This window comes from Microtus pennsylvanicus, chromosome 1, assembly GCF_037038515.1.
Source record: "Microtus pennsylvanicus isolate mMicPen1 chromosome 1, mMicPen1.hap1, whole genome shotgun sequence".
Lineage (NCBI taxonomy): Eukaryota > Metazoa > Chordata > Mammalia > Rodentia > Cricetidae > Microtus > Microtus pennsylvanicus.
This window is the reverse complement of record NC_134579.1, coordinates 144070306-144088323: the sequence shown is the minus strand read 5'-3', so window position 1 is coordinate 144088323 and position 18018 is coordinate 144070306. Positions and strand designations below refer to the sequence as shown.

General features: G+C 52.5%; 2 protein-coding genes across 3 annotated transcripts; both read left to right on the top strand.

Annotated features, from left to right (window-relative positions):
* The first annotated feature begins 477 nt into the window (after positions 1-477).
* On the top strand, positions 478-2225 carry Gng8 (G protein subunit gamma 8). 2 transcript variants are annotated; one of them, XM_075958856.1, is made up of 3 exons: positions 478-727; positions 1757-1842; positions 2064-2225. In XM_075958856.1, the coding sequence occupies exons 2-3, from the start codon at positions 1759-1761 to the stop codon at positions 2190-2192; spliced, it is 213 nt and encodes a 70-aa protein (XP_075814971.1). In that variant the 5' UTR covers positions 478-727; positions 1757-1758; the 3' UTR covers positions 2193-2225. The 2 variants fall into 2 exon arrangements, with proteins under 2 accessions (XP_075814971.1, XP_075814981.1); XM_075958866.1 differs by lacking the exon at positions 478-727 and adding an exon at positions 1463-1576.
* Positions 2226-12801: 10576 nt separating this feature from the next.
* Positions 12802-17225, top strand: Ptgir (prostaglandin I2 receptor). Its single transcript, XM_075990645.1, has 2 exons — positions 12802-13937; positions 14974-17225. Exons 1-2 carry the CDS (start codon positions 13170-13172, stop codon positions 15367-15369), a joined length of 1164 nt encoding a protein of 387 aa, XP_075846760.1. The 5' UTR covers positions 12802-13169; the 3' UTR covers positions 15370-17225.
* Positions 17226-18018: the final 793 nt, after the last annotated feature.

Sequence of the window (18018 nt, the reverse complement as noted above, 5' to 3'; positions counted from 1 at the left end):
GGAAAGAAAACCATGTGGTCCTGTGCCACATTAAGCAATGGAGCGCTTGGCAGACATTCTGAAGGAGTTATTGTATGTCACCGTGTGAGATGTTGAGAAAGTGAATGGGACCTTCAAGAGAAGCTAAAACTGCACGTGTGGGTGACAACACATATGCTTGACACTCTAAGATAGGTACCTGACTGCAGTGGTGCAAGCCGTCACTGGCGATGGTGTGCTGTGCTCTGAGACATCATGAGTCGAGACCTTTGGCATTACGCGTGCGTTGAGCACGGTAGCACTATCCAGTGGCCCAGCAAGGTAGTGAGCATCCCTGTGTGGGTGACTTGAGTTTGTGTGCCGCTGAGTGAGTCACTGAGATGGGGGGATGCTGAGGGGACTGCTTTGCGTGTGAAGCACTGAGAAGCTGCATGGGACACCCAGGAGAGGCACACACACCTAAAGGGTGCATCTTTTCCTGCCAGTGTGAAAGAGGGACTCCAGAGAAAGACACGTGGGAAGTAAGAGTGACGGGAAAACAGGGAGAGAGAGGGAGAAAAGGAGATACATAGCAAGGAGAGGACCCAGAGAAACAGACCTAGGGCGTGGAGACAGGTGGTGCCTAGGAGAAGGAGGCGGTCCTGAGGGCCTGCACCCCAGGGGAGAGGGCGGGACTGAGAAGGGGACCAGCCGCTGCCTCTCTCAGCCTCTGTCGCCCGCCAGTCATCCCAACCCTGAGCTGCAACAGGTAGGAGGCTCCTGTCCCGGTCCAGTAGCTGCTTGGTGGCTGCCATCTGTCCGTCCGCGATTGAATGGGTGAATGGGTGAAGGAAGGAATCAATGACTTTATAGTTCTGTGTGTCCATCATCCTCTCTGTCCTTCTACTCATTCCTCACTGCCTCTCTCCTCTAGCCTTGTTCCATTTCCCTTCTAGCCCTGCCGTGTCCTCCTCTGTCCGGGTCCCTTCTCTCCTGTCTCCCTGTCTCCTCTGTTCCTCTGTTCCCGATTTCCCTGTATCTCTTTCTTCCCTATACCCTCTTTTTCCCCTCCTCTCCCTATCGTCTTCCTTCATCATCTCTCCCCCAATATCTCTGTCTCCATCTTCAGTCTATTCTCCATGCCTGTGTGTCTTGTCACTCTGCCCCCTCCCCCGGCTCTTCCTCTTGTCCCTCTCTCTATCCTCAACACCCCTTTGCAGAGCTGGCTGGGTTGACTTGCCCCAGCCCTCTCTGTGGCCTGCTAATGAGCAGAGGAGCCTTTGAGGTAGCCAAGGCTGGGGCGGGGGTGGGTCCCTGAGGGTGGCAGAGGGGGGCAGCTGCAGCTGAGGCCCTAATGAGGCCCCCTCTGCGCCCCTCCCGCCGAGATCTTAATTCTCAGTTCTCCCTGGAGTCGCGGCTAATTGGCCTGGGGAGCTACCCCCCTTCCTCGCTCAAGCTCTATCCCCAGGGGGTGAGGGCACCTGGATCAGTAGATTCTGATCAAGCACCTGTGGCCCTGTCCTTCTGGCCCTGCCTCCTCCACCTGCCTCTCAGCCTTCCATCTGTGTCTCCCTTCTTCCTTCCCCGGCCCCTCTGCTCTTCCTCCAGCGGCCTCTTGGTGGGTATCCCCATCCGGGTACCCCTCCATCTTCCTGTCCTCCTCTTGAGTCGTCACCCCAACCACTTCTCCTGTTACTGGGTCGCACCACTGCTTCTCACTACTCCCCGGGGGAATCCAGACGCGTTCCAGGCCCCAGGCCCCACTCCTGCCAGGCATTTAACCCCTTTTCTGCTGCAGCCATGTCCAACAACATGGCTAAAATCGCTGAAGCTCGCAAGACCGTGGAGCAGCTGAAGCTGGAAGTGAACATCGATCGCATGAAGGTGCACAGAACCGTGGGGGAAATCGTTTGTTGTGGGGGGTGGGGATCTGCGCCAGGCTCTGTTGGGGGAGGAGCCTGGGAAATGAGGAGTGGGAGGGTGGGGCTAGGCCAGGGGGCGTGGTCAGACAAGGCGTGGTCAAAATACGGGGCGGGGATTTGGGCGTTCGCCCAGGGACCAAGTCATTAGGGCGGGTCAACTGCATCTCTACACCTCGCCTGCAGGTGTCGCAGGCGGCTGCTGAGCTTCTGGCTTTCTGCGAGACGCACGCTAAGGATGATCCACTAGTGACACCTGTTCCCGCCACCGAGAATCCCTTCCGTGACAAGCGACTCTTTTGCATCTTGCTCTGAGCCCTCAAGACAGCTTTATCCTCCCCCGCCGAAGTATGAATCCAATAAATTTGATGACTTGGTGGTGCCTGCACTTTAGGGGAAACGGAGGCACGGGCAGAGCATAGGGGCCACCTTTGGGGGAGCCTGAGTCCGTCCCTTCTCTTTCTTTCTGAGCGAGTGTGGAGTGTGAGCTGTGTGGATGAGAAGCACTGCACCCCCACAAGAAACGAGTACTCAGCGTTTCTCCTTTTTTTCGTTTCCCATCAGCTTGAGAATAGCTGAAGGAACTGAGTCAAGGGCGGTCCTCTTAGTTTCACAGCTGAGAGGTCAAGACTGAGGCGTTCCCTGTAGCCTAGCTGCCTCATCTCCCGCACTCCCTCCTAGCGGGGACTTACGGACCTCTGCTCAGCCCCTGAAAAATCCGTCCAGGTTTCACATCTTGTTGCACCTACCACCGGCTTACTTAAAATATTTTAATTATGCATAGGTGTGTCTGTGGGGGGTATGTGCACATGAGTGCGGGTGTCTAGAGAGGCCCGAGGAGAGGGTGTCAGATCCCCTGAAGCTGTACTATGTGGGTGCTGGGAATCAAACCCTGATCCTTTGGAAAAGCAGTATTTGCTCTTAAGCACCGAACAAACTTTCCTGAGCCCCCCCCCCTTTTGGGGGGCAGGATCTCATTTCATAGACCTGGCTGTCCTGAAACTTTCTTTTTAATCCAGGCAAACCTCGAATTTACAGAGATCTGCCTGTCTCTGCCTCCTGAGTGCTGGGATTAAAGGAGTGCACCAACATGCCCAGCCTTCCCAACTTCTAGGTACTCAGGATTTGAACCCAGGGCAAACAAGTAAGTTATTTGCTACTGAGTCATGCCATAGCGACTCACTGGGGGATTCTAGGCAAACGCTTCCTGTTTAGCGATTTTACCAGTCCTCATTTTACCCTTTCTTTTTTTTCAGTTTTGGTTTTCTCTTGAGACAGGGTTTCTTTGTATAGCCCTGGCTGTCCTGGAACTCGCTCTGTAGACTAGGCTGGCCCGGAACTCAGGGATCCACCTGCTTCTTCCTCCTGAGTGCTGGGATTAAAGGCGTGCGCCACCACACACTGGCTCTCCTCTTCTTGTTTAGAGATGGGTTTCACGGAGCAGCTGGTGCTGCAGGCCTCTCTCCTCTCACCTTCTCCTGTCTTCAATCCACCCACGCGCCCACCCATCCACTCTTCCAAAGCGCCCCTGGATACACGCTCTGTGAATAGTCCTGGGCTGGGGTGCAGGGTTGATAAAATTTGGGAACCTGGATAAGAGCCACGTGGTTAGATGACAGGAGGAGCAAATGAAGACAGACAGTCACTCTCGAGCTCCCCTCTGCATCCCCCTGCTGTTATCCTAATTTGGGGTCCTGTGGGCCCCAACTCAGCTATTTTTTCTAACTGTGAGGACAGAGGACCCCTGCTGCACTTCCCAAGGCACTCTCTGGAGCAGTATGTATGTGGCTTGCCCTTGTGGTTGGAGGCTATTTTTGGCCTGGATAATGGTTAAATATGTTGATTTGGTTGCGACACAGAAATGATATTTCTCATCAAAGTACGTTTTTCCGGCTTCCCTGAGGGTAATGTTTTTGTTTTGTTTTTCAAGACAGGGTTTCTCTGTGTAGCTTTGGAGCCTGTCCTGGAACTCACACTGCAGACTAGGCTGGCCTCTAACTCACAGAGATCCACCTGCTTCTGCCTCCTGAGTGTTGGGATCAAAGGCGTGCACCACCACTGCCAGGTTCTTTTTTATTTTTAAAAAACATGGGGTTTTGCTATGCAGTCCAGACTAGCTTCAGACTCACTATCTTCTTGCCTCGACCCTTCGAATGTTAGGATTACCGGTGTGTGTCAACATGCCTGGCCTTCCCTGGAACTTTATAAGGCTTCAAGCTGGACAAATCTCCCACGGTGCCTCGGTGAGCCCTTGCCATGTGGCTCTTCCTTGGGAGGCACCCACAAACAAATATCTGTTTTATCAGTGACAGACAAAAGAAATGATTGCACCTGGATCTAGCTTGGGGAGTCAATTAGTTTATCGAGGTCACTTACAGGAACGTTAGTGACTCAAAGCCGGCCACATCACCAAAAATCCACCATGGTGTGGGTGATGACTCAGGAAAGCTGTGTCTCTGGAGCTCCCATCCCCATGTGTGGTCAGCTCCACGAAGGGGCTCCTTCCCCAGCAGCTGTTCACTTCTTCTCTTCCCCGCAGAGGGGCCTTGGGAATTTACTGAGTTTCTGAGCTTCCTGTGCCTCGAAGTTTCCTGTGTCTTAGGATGTTCTCTCCTTCTCCGGAGGATGACTTTGGCTGAGGAAGAGTTACAGAGCAGTAGGCTGAGGAGCGTGAGTTGTCATTCCCCTTGGGGGCTGCTTAAGGACTTACAGTGGACTGGAAAAGGAACTGTTGCCATTGAAACTAGCGAGGGGCTGGGCAGTAGGGGCACAAGGCTTTAATCCCAGCGCTTGGGAGGCAGAGGCAGGAGGATCTCTGTGAGTTCGATGCCAGCCTGGTCTACAGAGCGAGTTCCAGGACAGGCTCCAAAGCTACAGAGAGAAACAGAGAAACTCTGTCTCAAAACAAACAAACAAAGCAAAACAACCAAACCAAACAAAAGAAGAAGAACAACAAGAGGAAGAAGAAACTAGTTAAGGGACTAGGACAATGGCTCAGGTAGTGAAGTGTTTGTCACAGGAATAAATGGACCAGAGTTTAATCCCTAGCAATAAAGAGCTGGAAATGAGGCCAGGCGGTGGTGGCGCATGCCTTTAATCCCAGCACCTGGGAGAGGCCCTGTGAGTTCCAGGTCAGCCTGGTCTACAAGAGCTAGTTCCAGGACATCTAGGACTGTTACACAGGGAAACCCTGTCTCGAAAAAACAAAAACAAAACAACAACAACAACAAAAAGAGATCTGGGAATAGGGGGTTGGAGAGATGGCTCAGAGGACCTGGGTTCAATACCGAGCAACCACAACATGGTGGCTCACAACCACCTTTAATGAGATCTGGTGCCCCCTTCTGGTGTGCAGGCATACATGCAGGCAGAACAATGCATACATAATAAATAAATAAATCTTTATTTTAAAAAAGTCTGGGAATGGTGGAACACAGTTGTAATCCCAGGCAGAGACAGACAGGTTGCTGAGACTCACTGGCCATGCAGTCTAGCTAAACTGGCAAGCCCTAGTTCTAAGGAGAGGCCCTGTCACAAAAAAAGGGGGGGGGGGACTGTGGCAGTGCACGCCTTTATCCTAGGACTAGGGAGGCAGAGGCAGGCAGATTTCTGTTAGTTCCATGACAGCCAGGGCTACACAGAAAAGCCCTATCTCAAAACAAAACAAAGGAAAAAAAAAAGAAATGGTTTTTGAAGAACAATATCTGAGGTTGTTTTCTGGCCTCCACATGCACACACACGTGTGTGTATATGCACCTGCACGTGAACATTTACTGTGCACACAAGGACATGCTTGCACACCTTTGCACGCACGTGTGCATGCATGCACGCATGAGCAAACATGCACCTATGCACACATGAACATATGCATATACACACACAAAACCAGGGGGAAAAGGCTTTACTCTCCTCAGACTCCCTTAGACTCCACCCCATTCCAGAATCAGGCATTTTTTGCTGATGGAGACGGGACTCTCAGACTCCTGAAGTGGCTTACTGGGGTTACCTCCCCAGGAGGTCTTGGGGGAGTCTGGCAAATGCATCGGATTAGGGTCCCCTGGGCCCCAACTCTGAGCTTCCTGTAGAATGGAGACAGAAGCAGCTGTAATTACATCTCGCTCCTGCTCCTGCCTCTCAGTCCGCTCCAGCCTGCTTGCATCATGTCTGTGGGAGCCACAGGGGAGAAGGGGGACAGAGAGAGAGCCAAGGATGAACTGGGGGTGGGGAAGGATACAGGGCTCAGACTACAAGACTTCTGGATCGCCAGAAACCCAGCCCTTCGCAGCTTAGAACCTGAAGGAATTTGAGCCCAAATTTTATTTGTTTCTTTCATTTTACATTTTAATTTATACGTATGAGAGTATATATGGAGGTCACGGGATAGCTTGTGAGAGTTGGTTCTCTCCTTCCACCATATGGGTCCAGAGGAATGAAACTCAAGCCATTAACTAGGCTTGGTGGCAGGCGCCTTCCCCTGAAGAGCCATCTCACTAGCCCTCCCATTTTTCCTCCGTCCGTCCGTCCGTCCGTCCGTCCGTCCGTCCCTCCCTCCCTCCCTCCCTCCCTCCCTCCCTCATCTTCTTTCCACAAGGTTTTACTTTACAGTTTAGCCCTGGCTGATATGGAGCTTGCTCTGCAGTCCCAGCTGACAGAGAACTCATGGATCCTTTTGCTTCTGCCTCCCGAATGCTGGGATTACAGGTGGGGGTAAGAAATCTTGCCCCGCCCCAGGTAGGATCTAGCGTTGTAGTCTTGTTTGCCTCAAAGCCCCCAGCAATCCTCTTGCTGCCTCAGCTTCACTGATGCTATGATTACAGATAAAATCATTATACCTCATCTTTTTTTTCCTTTTCTTTTGGTTTTCCAAGACAGTTTTTCTGGGTAGCACTGACTGTCCTGGAACTCATTCTGTAGACCAGGCTGGTCTCGAACTCACAGAGATTCACCTGCCTCTGCCTCCAGAGTGCTGGGATTAAAGGTGTGCACCACCACTGCCCAGTTCTTTCTTTCTTTCTTTCTTTCTTTCTTTCTTTCTTTCTTTCTTTCTTTCTTTCTTTTCGACAGTTTCTCACTCTGTAGCCCAAGTTGGCCTTGAACTCAGAGCAATCCTTCTGCCTCCTCAGCCTCACAAATGCTGTTTTTTCTTTCTTTTTTTTCTTTTGATACAGGGTTTCTCTGTAGCTTTGGAGCCTGTCCTGGAACTAGCTCTTGTAGACCAGGCTGGTGTCGAACTCACAGAGATCCACCTGCCTCTGCCTCCTGAGTGCTGGCGTTAAAGTCGTACACCACCACTGCCCAGCCCAAATGCTGGGACTGGAGTTGTAGACTCCACCAGGCTCTTACATTCCAGGTCTTCCAGTCCCATGAGGAAGGAAGCCTAGAATATTGGTTCTTACTTAACCTGTAGGTCTCTACCCTTTGGGACCATCGGAAAACACAGATATTTACATTACAATTCATAACAGTAACTACATTATAGCAATGAAAACAATTTTTTTTGTTTTGTTTTTGAGACAGGGTTTCTCTATGTAACTTTGGAGCCTTTCCTGGAACTTGCTCTGTAGATCAGGCTGGCCTCGAACTCACAGAGATCCTCCGGTCTCTGCTTCCCAAGTGCTGGGATTAAAAGTATGCACCACCACCACCTGGCACGAAGATAACTTTATGGTTGGAGGTCACTACAACATGAGGAACTCATGTTGAAGGGCCGCAGCGTTAGGGATGTTGAGTACCACCAGTGTAGACTATTGGGATGTAGGGCCCTTCCAGACTGGAATCTGTGTGGTTTGAACTTCCTTGCTGCATGTTGTTGGCCTTGGTGAGGCTGTTGAGAAAGCTCTGGGGGCTGGCCAGCAGAAGGGAAGCCAGGAGACTTGGGGGAAGAGTGATAGAAACTGGGAAGATCCAGAAACCTGAAGTGGGGGCAGGGAGACAAGGCTGGTCCTAGAGTTACCAGCCGCCAGAAGTGCTGGATTAATTATCTCATTAGCTATAGACTCCTGATGGTATTGTCTCTGGTCACCCCTGCTCCTTCCTGCCACCAGCTTTGTGAGGTCAGCTTTGGGGACCAGGATCTAGCTGGGGTCAGACCCAGGTCAAGAGGTGTGTGGTGGTAGTGCTTGCTTCCTATCTGTCCCTCCCAGCCTCCCGTCCTTGGCTCTCCTTGTCCTTTCTCACTTGTTTCCTGCTCTTCATTCTCCCCGTGTGTGAGCCGAGCCTTGCTGGACTGGCTCGGGAGACCTGGGAGTGAAGGAATAGGAAAGCCCTAAATCAGGCTGAGCCAGGCAGACACAGCCCGGAAGGGTCTAGCAGCTTCTTGAAGTGGGGCCAGGGCAGAGCCAGACAAGCCAGGCCTAACAGCAGGCACGGGCAGCTGGTGGCGTGGATATGGACTGCATGGGTTGAGTGGAGCACAAGCTTCCAGGGCCTGCACCAGGAAGAAAGGGGCGGGGACTGAGGAGTCAGGACAGGTGGGCCCAGGGCAAATGGCTCAGCCGGGCTTCTATACACCACGTGGCAATGCACACCCTCAGTGTGCAGCGCCTTCCGAACCCCTCTGTCTCTCTGACCTTGGTACACAGTGATTGTTAGGTTTGTCAAGCCAATAATAGTGCCAGCAGCTATCTGAGAAGAAGGCAGGATAAAGAGTCTTATTTTACATAATACTCCACAGCTTAGGCATTTGTTGAAAATCAGGGGAAGCCTTTTCCTAAGATCACGCAGTGAGTGGTAAGATCACGCAGTGAGTGGTGAGTGGTGGGGCACCTGCCAGCAAGCCCAGGGACCTGAGTTCAATTCCCAGGACTCACATGGTGTAATGAAAGAACCACCCCACAAGCTGTCCTCTGACTTCAGTATGCCAAAGCATACACAAGCTCAATAAACACGATATAAAATTTAACCTTTAATCTCGACACTTGGGAGACAAGTGGACCTCTGTGAGTTCGAGGCCAGCCTGGTTTGCAAAGGGAGTGCCACAACAGCCAAGGCTGCACAGAGAAACCCTGTCTCGAAAAACCAAACTAAACAAAGAAAAAGAAACAACAGACATTGTGAGCTATGACATCTTGATACATGTCTGCAAACATACCTATGAACTGGCAGTATATACACCCTCACACATATCTCTCCAAGCACAATACACAGAAGCAAAACTATATCCACAGAGAGCTGGGGAGAGGGCTCATCGGATAAGAACACTTGTTCTTGCAGAGTACCTGGGTTTGATTCCCAGCACCCACATGGAACTGCACTTCCAGGGGATCCAACATCTGCTTCTGACCTCATTGGGCACCGGACAAGCACATGGTGCACAGACATACAAGTGAGCAAACAGTCATACAACAAAAAGTGAATAAACCTATTTGGGGGGCCAAATTATATCTCTGTATACCTGTCCATACCTATGTACCATCTGGCCATATCTCTGTACACCCTACCTGTGAGCCCTACGTCCACCTCACAAAGTAGGCAGCTATGAACCTGGCCAATGAAGACCTGGAGAAACCATCCATAGAAGCTGTACAGTGTTACACACAAACACACACACACACACACACACACACACACACACACACACACACCACTCACCTTAACTTACAGTCTCACGTGCCAAGTTCCCGGCTCCCATCCTCCTCTCTCTTTGATCCCCATTTCCCATTTCCCTCACCTCTGGGGACTGTGTCTCTGAGTCAGTCACCATTCTCTGTCCTGTCTTTCCTCTCTGAGAGCCCTGGGGTCCCTTGGGGAGGTTGAGTCCTCTTGCCTGTGGTGGGCAGAAAGCGATCTGCTGAATCACGCTCCCAGGGTAGTCTCCCACACCATGCTCTGTTCTTAGAAGCCACGTGAGGGTGCAGATGGCCCACCCCTCACACGAAGACATCTGGTACATAGAGCCATGGGTAACCTTGGCATAGATTCCCGGGCCCCTCTGTCCCCTCATCAGGAGAGCGCTATGGTTGCTGTTACCCTACTTGCTTCTGTTTATTTTCTGACCTTATGAGACAGAGCCCTGTGTAGCCCAAGCTGGCCTGCGATGCTCTGGGTTGTAGCTAAGGATGACCTTGAACTTTTCTGATCCTCTTTCCCACACCCCTGGAGGGGCAGTATCACGGGTACACAGTCCTACGCCCTGAGAGATCTACTTCTGACCCAGGGACAGGGCAGCGGCACCTAGAGCAGAGGCTGGCATGCACTGGGTATGAGGGGACATCATGGCCTAGGCGGGTGCAGGGGCTTGACTGAGGTCCCTGGGCATAGCAGCCAGGGGACTTCCCAAATGCTGATGGTGATGGGGACAGGAAATCGGCACGAGAGAGCTCCGGGAAATGGAGGTCCCACCTCCTGCTAGGAACTCCCCTGATGCCAAGACAGGACGCCGAGCCTGCCAGGCATCATCCTTCATTAATATGATATGACTTCCTGAGCTCTCTCTGCTCTTCCTGGGAACCAGAGACTATGACAGGGACCACATGGCCCTCGGGCCTGCCTCCCTGCCTCGGGCTTTCCACCCCCCAGAGCAGAGCTGGGTGGTCCTTAGGGATCCCCAGAGTGCCTGGGACTGGGGATCCATCCTGTCGGAAACTAGGGATACCAGCTGGGTGGCAGCTGGCCAGGGGTGATAGGAAGATGTGGTCATGGGGGTGGGACGCAGAGGGCAAGCAGCAGCGGCCTGAAGTCTAGCCTTGGCGTCAGGAACACTCCTGAAACAGTTCTGAGCAGGCCTTTTCCCTGCTACAAGGCAAGCCTGGGGTGGGTGGGAGGCTGGCCACACTCAGCCACATGCCTGGGGGCGGGAGTTAGTGGGACCCGTGCCATGGAGGAGGAGACTGGAGCAAATCAGCCTTCTGCCCTTGCCTGGTACCAACCGTCATGCATCAGGAAGGTATAGAAATGAAAGTTAAATGGCTTTAAAATCTTTTTAGTAAATGTCTTCCTGAAAAACAAGGGGTCACACCCGGGTGGGCTGGGTGCAGAATTTTAATGCTAACATGCTGTGGACGGAGACAAGAGAATTGCTGAGAGTTTGAGGCCAGCCTGGGCTACATAGTGAGAACTCACCTCACATAAACAAGAACAGAAAACAAAACAAAACTGGGCTTGCTGCCAAGTAGAAGATTTGAGTTTGATCCCCGTAAGGCGGGGAAGAGAGAGAGAGAGAGAGAGAGAGAGAGAGAGAGAGAGAGAGAGAGAACTGACTCCTGCAAGCTGTCTTCTGAGTTCTACATATGCACGTGGCATGGGTGCACCCACACATAAACATATACATACATACATACGTATATACATACACACATATATGCATCATTTTAAAAAAAAGTTTAAGATCATTTTTGGTCACATAGAGAATTAGAGGCCAACCTATGTCACATGAGATCCTGTCTCAAAAACAGCAGAACAAGCCGGGCGATGGTGGCGCACGCCTTTAATCCCAGCACTCGGGAGGCAGAGGCAGGCGGATCTCTGTGAGTTTGAGACCAGCCTGGTCTACAGAGCTAGTTCCAGGATAGGCTCCAAAAGCCACAGAGAAACCCTGTCTCGAAAAAACAAAAAAAAAAACAAAAAAACAAAAAAAAAAAAAAACAACAACAAAAAAAAAACAAAAACAGCAGAACAACAAGTAAAGATCAAAGAGCCACAAAGGTGGCGCACGCCTTTAATCCCAGCACTTAGAAGGCAGAGGCAGGTGGATGTCTGTGAGTTCAAGACCAGCCTGGTCTACAAAACAAGTTCTAGGACAGCTAGGGCTACACAGAGAAACCCTGTCTCAAAAAAACAAAACAAAACAAAAAGCCACCAAGGGTGACGGGGGAAGGGGGGGTCTCCAAGGTCCCCTTTGTGCCTCAACAGTGAGACGACAGGAACTGTGCGGTCAGGGAGAACAGCTGGGCTGACACACTGGCCTGAGGGAGGATGAGCGCAGCCTTGTGTGTGGGATCAATGCTGCAGCCTGGGGTGGCCATCTGTGTCAAAGTGTCATGGCTGGAGGTCAGTGTCATTAGCCCTGGCCTGGGGCCTGAATGTGCTGTGATGAGAAGCAAGAGGTCACCAAAGCCCTGTAAACTGGAGATGGTGTCTCAACACAGGACTAGGGACCCCGGAATGAGGTCTGGCCAGGCTGCCTCCTTCCTCAACTCCTGGAAGGAGTGAATTATGTCCAGGGACCAGGGCTCTCTGTGATGCCTGGAAAACACTACATCATGGAGGAATTTCCTGATCATTTCTCAATCCCAGGGCCAGGCCCTAACCCCAGGGCCTGAAGCCCAGAATAACTCTCACAGGCCACTCACAGACAGTTCAGGCATAGTTAAGCTGGAGAACCACTCAGTACTAGGGCCTGCCTGGCTCCCACAGGGGCGCTGAACCCCAGTGACATGAACAGGGACTTATATCTGAATAGAGACACACACACACAGACACACACACAGACACACACACAGAAAGAGACACACACACAGACACACACACACAGAAAGAGCACACACACAGACACACAGAGACACACAGACACACAGAGACACATAGACACACAGACACAGAAAGAGACACACACAGAGACACACACACAGAAAGAGACACAGATACAAACACACAGAAAGAGACACACACACAGACACACACAGAGAGACACACACACACACACAGAGACACACACAGATGCTAGAGGGTGTGAAAAACAGCAGAGGCTGAGTGTGGGGTGGTGGCAGCAGGTGACACGGAGGAGGGGGATTGTGTGAGGAGGGGACTGGACAGAGGCAAGGGATGGATGCTCAGAGAAGGGGATGGGGTACAAGCCAGGGAAAGCAGGCAGGGAGCCCAAGGGGGCCTCTAGAGACCAGCACAGAGGAGGAGGGCGGGGCGGAGAGGAAATGAAAAAAAGCTGGGGCAGCAGGCAAGATGAGGAGGAGGGCGGGCCCTGGGAGGGAGAAGCTGACTGAGACCTACACAGACCCGCAGACAGGAGACTGAGGGGCCGGACCGGCAGAGAAGGCAGAAGTGCTGAAGGGTCCGGAAAGCAGAAATGTAAAGCGTAGGCAGAGAACTGTAGAGCGAGGGACTGGGGTAGTGGGAACTCAAGTGTACACGGGGACGAGGGAGAGACATCAGGAGAAGGAAGGGCAGAAACAGGAGAGTGACAATCACTAGAGAAGACAAAACACGAAGACTGAGAAGCACTCGGGAAACTGGGGACCGACTGGCAGATCCTGGTTGCTGTGACGACTGAGGCCAGCAGTGGACATCCTGGTACCACTCACCCACCTGCCACCCCTGGGTGTCAGAGAGTGGCAGGGTATGGCAGATTCTTGCCGGAACCTCACCTACGTGCGAGACTCGGTAGGACCTGCCACCAGCACCCTGATGTTCGTGGCCGGCGTGGTGGGCAACGGGCTGGCACTGGGCATCCTGGGTGCGAGACGGAAGTCACACCCATCGGCCTTTGCGGTGCTGGTCACTGGGCTGGCGGTGACAGACCTTCTGGGCACGTGCTTCTTGAGCCCCGCAGTGTTCGTGGCCTATGCTCGAAACAGCTCCCTGCTGGGCCTGGCCCACGGTGGGTCGGCGCTGTGTGACACGTTTGCCTTTGCCATGACTTTCTTTGGCCTGGCCTCCACGCTCATTCTCTTTGCCATGGCTGTGGAGCGATGCCTGGCACTCAGTCATCCTTACCTGTACGCCCAGCTGGACGGGCCACGCTGTGCCCGCTTGGCCCTGCCTGCCATCTATGCTTTCTGTTGCCTCTTCTGCTCTCTGCCCCTGCTGGGCCTGGGCGAGCATCAGCAGTACTGTCCCGGGAGCTGGTGCTTCATCCGTATGCGCTCCACCCAGCCTGGTGGCTGTGCCTTCTCCCTGGCCTATGCCAGTCTCGTGGCCCTGCTGGTGACTTCCATCTTCTTCTGCAATGGCTCCGTCACCCTCAGCCTCTGCCACATGTACCGCCAGCAGAGACGCCACCATGGCTCGTTGGTGCCGACCTCTCGGGCCCGGGAGGACGAAGTTGACCACCTGATTCTGCTGGCCCTCATGACAGGCATCATGGCTGTGTGCTCCCTGCCTCTCACGGTGAGTGTCTCTTGGAACTGAGGTGCAGGAGGAGAGGAGGAGGGCAGCTCTGTTCTTCATCTGTCACGCCCACTTGGCAGATGTGGAAACCGAGGCTCACAAAGGGTGAGACAGTAACTGTGTGCTCCACCCAACAACTGACCACTCTAAGAAGTCTCCCCACTTTCTTTTCTCCACTAGACTCCCCCCCCCCAGTCCCGCTTCCCGATCAAACACACCATTATGGAGAGAACAGGATCCACACAATTCATGAACACTTGCTTTCTGCCAACACAATGCTTAAAGGCTTCCAAACGCCTCTTCAGATAAATTGAAGTTGACCTTGCACAATCGTTTCAGAAGCACCAGGCAGGAAATGACACCAAAGTCCCATCCTCTTTTACAGGAGGATGGTAGCGAGTGTTGCCCGCGATCACACGAACGGAGCCTCCATCCTGCTCTCTCATCTAACCATACAACCACGAGCTCCCATTCTCTGAGCCCAGACCCCACCCTTGTCTTCCCCACCCTTTCGGCTTCCCACTCTCGCTGCTCCCCACAGGGACCGTGTGCTGTCCCCTCCTGCTACAACAGCCAGTGTGGGTGACACCCTCTAGACACACTTCCAGGCCGGGTCTCAGAATGGGGACTGGGATGGATTTAGAGAGTTTCAACCTTCTGAGGGCTAACAGTGACTGCCAAACCCACCCCCAAGGGTGGCTCTACATGAGGTTTGGGGAGCCCTAGAGGGCTTAGGCATCTGTGAGGGTTGGGGGAGGTCATTTTAGCTGCAAAAGGTGGGTCTGGTAGATGGGTAACCTTTGCCCCAACCCCATCTTTCCTCTGCCTGCCGTTAGCTGTTTCCTGGGGGCTTTTCTGTCTGCCGCTCTCCGGATGCATGCACACACTGGCAATCCAGTCTGCATCTTTCTTCACCGTATCTCATTTCCTTCCCCTCCGACCTGCCACAACTCCTCATCCCTGTGGGCAAGACATGGGAGGCAGGGTACAGGGATGAGGGAGGACAAACCCATGATGCATCTGCCCTGCCCCTCAGATCCGAGGCTTCACCCAGGCCATTGCCCCGGACAGCAGTGAGATGGGGGACCTCCTCGCCTTCCGCTTCAATGCCTTCAACCCCATCCTGGACCCCTGGGTCTTCATCCTTTTCCGAAAGGCTGTCTTCCAACGCCTCAAGCTCTGGCTATGTTGTTTATGTGCCCGTTCTGTCCATGGGGACTTACAGACAACCCTTTCCCGGCCCTCATCGGGGAGAAGAGACCCGCTGGCTCCCACTGCTCTCCAGGCTAAGGAAGGGAACTGGGTGCCCCTGACATCCTGGGGCACTGGGCAGGTGGCACCATTGACTGCTGTGCCTCTGTCTGGGGGCGACAGCTGCTCCGTGGGAAAGCCATCCAAAAGAGAAGCCATGGTTGCTTGCTCCCTCTGCTGACATCTAAGCTGGTCCTGCATGCCATCCTGGGCCCAGTGTCACAGGATCAGAAGCCAGAAGATCAGGGACTCAACTGATGGTGGGCGCCACATATCTAATCCTCAAAGTCTGGGAGTGTCTGCTGCTGCTTTCCTCCTTTGGGACAGAGGCTAGAGGCCTTGGGAAGAGGGCGAAGGATTCTGGAGGCACGTTCTGTGGCTCTCAAGAAAGATTCTCTCAAAATAACTGGGGCCTGGCCGGGCTGCTCTGGCCCTGAGCTCTCCCATCTATCTCACTGTCCAAATATTTAGGGAGCAGAAAAGTTTCCAGTGGCTTCTGTGGACTCCAGTATGCTGCTCTCCACTTCCACCAAAGGGACCCCTGGATGCCTACCCCGGGTCCCCAGGGGACACACAGTCATGCCCTGTCCCAAGCCATTCCAGCAACCTCTCTCAGAACCGTTCCTGCCCTCCTCCATTTCCCATCAGCTATCTGACTTGGGGGTCCTCAACCGCAAAAGGAAGTGAGAAGGGAAGGCCACTGCTCTGTCAGTGACATTGCTGGACATGTGTCTGGCACAGAAATGGCCTGAGAAACACCACAGCTCGGGAGATGTATGCTATGTGAACTTTGGGGGTGGGGCAGGGGGCAAGCCAGAGATGGTGCTAATGCATGTCCCAAGCCCGTCTCTCCATCCTGGAACAAACAACTGCCTCTTTTTAGAACTGGACCTCAACTCACCATCTTCGGAACCACCACAAAGATTTCACTCATTCACTCAACAAACTCCTGCGGGAGCCTGAAGGTAGCAGGCATCCACTCTCCTCGGCCTCCAAGCAAAGAAGCCAGGGAGCCTGGGAATGAGTTGACTAGCATGAAGGGAAGTGAGTCAGTCAGCTGGAGGGAGGGTGCACAGTGATGCTCCTCACTGCTGCCCTGGTTCCCATTTCTCAGCTACTCAGGTCATTCACCCTCCCACTCCATCTGCTTGGCAGCATATTAACCATATTAACGGAGCCTTTAGGGGCAGCGGGGACCAAAGCCCAGAGAGGCCAGTCTCCTAGCCTGACCAGGAATGTGGAATAGTCAATAGACAACGGAAATGTGGAGTAGCCTATGTCTACCGTTTTCTTAGGCCTCTCTCTCGGCTTCCTTTTCATTATTATCTGACAGGAATGCTGTGAGGATCGAATGCCACCCTCCTCCCAAAAACAGCAACTTAGCACGGGACCTGGAAGGAAGTTGCTGTCAATACTGTCAAATGGGCAAGCACAGTTAGAAAAAAAGGATTTGTTTTAACTTTTCTTACCCCTAGTAAATATGTTTCTGATCACTCTCAGGAAGAGGCAGGCGTGCCAGGAGAGGTGGAAACAGGTAAGCTGGGTGCAGAGCTGCAGGCCTGTGATTCCAGCATGCTTGTGCTCAGGCGGGAGGGGTGCAGTTCAAGGTCATCCTCAAGTATTACATAGGGTGTTCAAGGTCAGCCTGGGGCATTTGAGACTCGCTCTCCAAACCCAAGTAGCAATGGATAAAACCCTAAAACAAGCTGGGTATGGTGGTGCGCACCTGGGAGGCAGAGGTGGGCAGATCTCTGAGTTCAAGGCCAGCCTGGTCTACAGAGCGAGATCCTGGACAGCCAGGACTGTTACACAGAGAAAGCCTGTCTCGAAAAACGAAACCAAATAAGCAAACAAACAAAATCATAAAACCAACTAGGCTGAGGTGCTTGGTCTGAAGGTACTGGAAGGTACAGGATGTCAGTACTGCTGACTGTAAATGGTCTAAACACCATTGAATCTATAGTTGTCTGTGAATAGCAAATGGTTAAAATGGTCATTTTTATTTACGGGTATTTTAACAGAATAAAAAAATGTAATGCTGAAAAATAATGAAAGCTTCTAGAAACGTTCATGCTATTTTCTTAGCATGTGTGTGCGTGTGTGCGCGCGCGCGCATGTGCGTGTGTGTGCGCGTGTGTGTGCATGCATGCACATGTGCTCGGGTGTGCATTTGTGCATCTTTGCATGTTCAGAAGCCAGAAGAGGGCACTGGATTCCTTGGGACTGGAGCTACAGGTGCTTTGGGACCCCCAGCTTGCTTTGCGGGTGCTAGCATCTGGAGCTCATGATTGCACTGCCAGGGCTCTCACTCACTGAACCATCATCCCAGAGCACTCTAAACATCTTTAGATAGGGTCTCATGGAGCCCAGGCTAGTCTGGAACTTGCCAGGTAGCAGAGGATAAGCTTGGATTCCCAATCCTTCTACCTCCCTAGGCTGGAGTTATAGGTATAGGTCACCATGCCTAGCTTCAAATCAATCCCAGCAGAATCACAGTATATTAGCTGAAGTTATTAACATAAAGTTAGCTGGCTGGGTGGTGGTACCACATGCCTTTAACCCCAGCTCTCGGGAGACAGAGGCAGGTGGATCTTTGTGAGTTCGAGGCCAGCTTGATCTACAGAACAAGTTCCAGGACAGCCAGGAAGGTTACATAGAGAAACCCTGTCTTGAACAAAACAAAACAAAAGGGCAGCTGGGCACAGGGGCTTACACCTATAGTCTTAGTGCTGGAGAGGTTGAGCCAATTTAGACTATACAGGAAGGCACTGTCTAAGAACAAAGCAGCAGAGCAGGGTGGCGCACACCTGTGGTCTCGGTTTTGGCAATA